The sequence below is a fragment of the Motacilla alba genome, chromosome 1 (genome assembly GCF_015832195.1).
Source record: "Motacilla alba alba isolate MOTALB_02 chromosome 1, Motacilla_alba_V1.0_pri, whole genome shotgun sequence".
NCBI lineage: Eukaryota > Metazoa > Chordata > Aves > Passeriformes > Motacillidae > Motacilla > Motacilla alba.
In genome coordinates, this window is record NC_052016.1 from 830188 (window position 1) to 835319 (window position 5132).

General features: G+C 56.5%; 1 protein-coding gene across 1 annotated transcript; it reads right to left on the reverse strand.

The window, feature by feature from the left end:
* Nucleotides 1–1251: 1251 nt before the first annotated feature.
* On the reverse strand, nucleotides 1252–4690 carry ATP5PO (ATP synthase peripheral stalk subunit OSCP). The gene is made up of 7 exons (XM_038136998.1): nucleotides 4582–4690; nucleotides 4377–4427; nucleotides 3793–3903; nucleotides 3191–3320; nucleotides 2965–3077; nucleotides 1716–1802; nucleotides 1252–1433 (listed from the first exon to the last, which is right to left on the reverse strand). Exons 1-7 carry the CDS (start codon nucleotides 4609–4611, stop codon nucleotides 1320–1322), a joined length of 636 nt encoding a protein of 211 aa, XP_037992926.1. The 5' UTR covers nucleotides 4612–4690; the 3' UTR covers nucleotides 1252–1319.
* Between the last annotated feature and the right edge of the window lie 442 nt (nucleotides 4691–5132).

Sequence of the window (5132 nt, forward strand, 5' to 3'; positions counted from 1 at the left end):
AGGCAGCGGCTCCTGCAGCTCTGCCCTGGCCTCTGCGGCGCCGCGGGCACAGCGGCCGGGCCGGGGCTCGCTCCCTGCTGCCCGCGGGCCGCTGCCCAGGGCTCCCCGCCCGCCGGCAACGGGGCCGGGCGCTGAGGGAGCGGCGCCGCCATCGCTGCCGCCCTCAGGGGCTCTGAGGGCAGCGCGGCTCCCGCCAGCCCCGCTCCGCCCGCACAGCCCGCACCAACACGGAGCACAAAGACAGACGGCGCTGGGATTGTGTCCGTGCCCTGCCAAACGCACCCGGACCGCGGCCCCAGGGGCTGGGCTCGGCTGCATCGCCACACGGCTGCCCCGGGCCGAATCCCCTGTGCAGAGACCGGGCCCGGGGGTGTGCGATGGGACACGAAACACACGGGGTTCGGCCTTTTGGGAGAAGAAACGAGTGTTTTAGGCTGTTAGGGAGAAAAAACTACTTTCGATGGCACTCGTCTGTTGTACATGGGGCTCAAAAGGCATAATAAATGCTAAGAATAAATCCTTATAAATACATCTGGGTCAAAAGTCATAAAAAGGTAGTTAGGAGCAACATGTCTGCTGACAAACGATTTATTAAAAGAAAAACTATACTATTTTAAAAATCCTTCATCTGCAATTTTTCACTCGTTCTTGCCTTTTAAAAATATGAATTCCTTGTCTCCTCTCACCTGCCTTATTTTGGAAACATTGAAGCACAACTGAGCAGCATCAAGGAAAAAAATCAACAGCTGGGTGCAAGGCTTCAGAATCCGTGTGGAACAAATGCTCCTGTTCCCACAGTAAAAATGCCTTCTGTGGAAATTCCTTCTGCAACCAACTTAGTGACCATGAGCTACATCCAGACTCCTCCTGAACACTCCCAGAGACTCCATCACCTCCCTGGGCAATTCATTCCAAAGCCTGACCACTCTTCCAGAGAATGTTTTTCTTATCACTATTCTGCCCCCCTGGTGCAACTTCAGGCCATTTCCTGTCATCCCTTCCCTCTGTCTGGGCAGTGCTGACTGACCCCCAGGGTTTTCTGGAGAGCCTGGCAGACCCTCCAATGCACTGCCCCCATTCCTCAGCTCCCCCAGTGCTCTTCCCATGTCCTTCCCAACAACCTTCTCCAGAAGGAGCCCCATTTTCAAGCCATGCCACGAATGTTCAGCCACAGCTACAGAAACTCAGGGCAGCTTCAGCATCTTCCTCCCTCAGGGCCGTGCTTCCCCAACCAAAACACTGGGCACCAACTCCACGAGAAGGAAGAATTTTATTGTTTCCATGTGACAGGTTTCCCTGGGAACCACCAGGACAGCTCTCTAGACAGTCTCTCTCATGATTTTGGTGAGTTTCTGGATCTTGGACCTTGTTGACATGTCCACGTACTTCTCCCCAATATTGACAATCATGCCACCAAGGATCGCTGGGTCAGTCTAAGGAAAGAACATTGAACAGAAATTTATTAGCAGGAATTTGTTACCAGAAAAAAAATATATAAAGCTGCTCTAAGGGCCTTTTTTGAGATGATTTTGTGGTCATTGCATTGCAAAGTGAAGATTTTAAAATTAAAACATCATCATGTCTGCAAGAATGCACAGAACTATGTAACAAAGCAACTGGATTCAATAAAATGCTTTTGTTTTTGTAAAAATCAGAGACACAGAAGCCCTTAACGTGAACTTAGTGACACTTATTTTTAAGTCAAAAATCCAGACCTTAGTCTCCAGTTTCAACACCTCTCCTTTGGCCAAGAACCCGTTCAGAGCACTTTTCAGTTCAGTGAGGTTGGCCTCATCCAAGGGCTGAAAAAAAGAGAACAGAAGAGCAGGAAAATGAAGGACTTAAAAATACTCAAATGATATAATGATTATAAATTATATAATAATAATAATATATATTCAAATTATGTAAATTATATAAATTTTCTCCTCAGGTCCCTTTGAAGACACCCTTCCACCACGAAAGCAGTATCCTGGAACAGGGATAACCCAAGGGCAGCACAGGAACAACAACCACTTTGTGCCCTCCTGATTTCACGAAACATTTTCCTCTTGGAAAAATGAACAGGGCAGCTCTACGTGCAGACCAGCCTGACTTCTGTCAGCCCCTGGGCTCACACACAGGAAGGAAAACTGTGAGCTGTTGAGCTGCAATGGGATGAAGAGTTTTCATTCTGGACCAGGAACTGCTGGGTATCAGCCCTCTCTCTGCAGCAAATTGTTCAGCTTGGCAGAGGTGAGACATGTCCTCACTGCTCTCACAGCAAGCACTTCAATCACAGAGTGCAGCCTTAAACAGGAGAGGTTTGTCTTTCCTCCCTGTGGAAACCCAGGGCACCGGGAATGTTTCTCTGGCTGCTCTGGGGTGCCCTGACCCCCAGGGCAGCACTGACTCTGACCCTCATCCATGGACAAAGCTTCCCAGACTTCAAGACAGACTGGAATCCACAAAAGTGTGAGTTGGATTACAGAGAGTAGTGCAGGTGTATGATTGGGTGAGAAATTTAGATTTTGGGATGTTTAGGATGTTGTGGATGGCAGCAGGATGGAGGGCACAGGGTGTGGTGCTGGGTTTCTTCTTCATGCTTCTTCCTCCTTCTCCTTGGGTTTGGGTGGCATTTTGGAATTGGGCAGAACAGTCTGCACTGGGGCTCTGTGGGATCAGTTCTTGGGTTAAAAGGGAAAATAATCCAGGTGTCAGATCTTAACTGGATAGTTTAGTCTTAAAAGACCTTGAAACCTTGGAGAATGTTGGCCATTTTGTGCCTTCTAATGAAAAGCTGCCAAACTCACAGTAGTGAGACTTTTACCACTCCCTGTCCTGGCTCCTGCTCCCTGTCCCGACTCCCGCTCCCTGTCCCGGCTCCCGCTCCCTGTCCCGGCTCCCGCTCCCTGTCCCGGCTCCCGCTCCCTGTCCCGGCTCCCGCTCCCTGTCCCGACTCCCGCTCCCCGCTGCCCTGCCCACCTGGGCCGTGGTGACCGTGCACACCACCTCCCCTCGGACGGCGCTCATGATCTTCCCGAAGGCAGAGATGATGCCCGGGGTGAAGCGCAGGCGGCCGTTCTCGGCCAGCAGATCTGCAAAACAGCCACGCACCGAGGGCTCAGAGCACCTCCAGAGGCAGATCCCAGCTGCCACTCCAACGGATGGCACTGCCGGGATGCCCTCCTGAAGCCCAGAGGTCACTCACTCATCAGGTTGACAGTGATCGGGGACATCTTCTCTCTTGCCAGGGCGTCGTTCACGGCTTTTTGTTTCACTGAGCTCTTGGTGTGAGGGTTCATCACCACACTGGACAGCTTGGGGTCCTTCAGGAGGCTCTGAGGGGATACACAAGGATGTGACAAATGCCAGGGGTTCTCCTGGCATCACAAGGCCCACCCGGAGCAGCCAAGGCAGGCAACAAGGGCACTCCTGGAATGACAACAAAGGGCTCTGGAGCTGATGGGAAGTGAAATGGCAGCTCCAGCTAGAGAATCAGGGAATGGTTTGGGTTGGAAGGGACCCTAAAGATTGGATGGACAGGGACACCTTCCACTATCCCAGATTGCTCCAAGCCACATCCAGCCTGTCCTTGGACACTTCCAAGGGTGGAGCAGCCACAGGTTCTCTGGGCACCCTGTGCCAGGGCCTCCCCACCCTCCCAGGGAACAATTCCTTCCCAATATCCCATTTAAACACCAGGGCCACAAGCAGGCAGTGCAGGTGCCAGGAAGCTGTGAGTCTCACAGGCCACAGGAGCCCAGCAGGGAACCCTCCCCACTCCCACTCCCAGGCTGTGGAACACCTTACCCACACCCGGGTCAGCTCCTTCTCCACCTGCTCCAGCTTCTTCTGCTTGCTGGCTGCCGAGTAGAGGGCGGTGGCATAGCGCCCTTCCAGCCCGTACACCTGGATGGGCGGCTGCGGGAGCACGGGCGGGCACTGAGCGGGGACCCGGGAGACAGACCCCCGCCCCTGGCCAGCCGGGAGCCCCTCTGCACCCTCCCCTCACTCACCGTGACCATCTCGGCCACCCGCCTTGAGCCCCTCACGACCCTCTGCCGTGTCACCCTGACCAGCCTGGACACCCCCTCGATCTCCTCATGACCTCCACCTCCTCACCTCGACCAGCTCGGAGACCACTCCCAGTCCCTTCAGGACACCCTGCCCCCTCATCTTCATAGCCTGGAGACCCCTCCCAGCCCCTTCAGGACACCCTGCTCCCTCATCTTCATAGCCTGGAGACTCCTCTGGGTCCCTTCAAGACACCCTGCCCTGTCATCTTCATAGCCTGGAGACCACTCCCAGCCCCTTCAGGACACCCCTGCCCCCTCATCTTCATAACCTGGAGACCTCCCTACCCCTTCCCTGTGACAACGCCCCTGCCCCCTCACCTTGACCAGCTTGGTCACCGGTCTCGCCGCCGTCGTACTCAGCTGCCGCACCTGGTGGGGAATAAGGGGGAGAACGGCGGGGTCGGCGCAGCCCTCGAGGATCGGGAGGAAAGGGAAGGTCCGAGGCCCCGCGGTGGGCTGGAGGGTGGCACACGCCGCTGCTCCCCCCCAAAGCCGCCCAGGCCCCGCCGCCCCCCAGTTTCACCTTCAAGACGAGCCCGGCTGCCGCCGCCATCTTTCCCGGCCGCCCCCAGGGTCACCGCGCACTGCGCAGGCGCGGCCACGCCTACCCCAGAGTGATTAGGGGCCGCTCCTGCCGCGGGGCGCGCTGGGAGCTGTAGTTCCGCCTTCGGGCCTCGCGCCCCCTGCCGGGCCATTCGGGGAGCGCAGCCCCCGCGCCCAGCCGGGGTCCCTGTGGTGTCCCTGTGTCCCCAGGGTCCGTGTGGCGTCCCTGTGGGGTCCCTGCGGTGTCCCTGTGGTGTCCCGGTGTCCCCAGTGTTCCTGTGCCACCGGTGTCCCTGCGGTGTCCCTGTGTCCCCAGTGTCCCTGTGGTGTCCCTGTGCCACCAGTGTTCCGGTGCCACCGGTGTCCTGGTGGTGTCCCTGTGCCACCGGTGTCCCTGTGGTCTTCCTGTGGTGTCCCTGTGCCACCAGTGTCCCTGTGTTGTCCCTATGTACCCGGCGTCCCTGTGCCCGCAGCATCCCTGTGCCCACAGTGTCACTGTCCCTGTGCCCAGTCTCCCTGTGCCCATGGTGT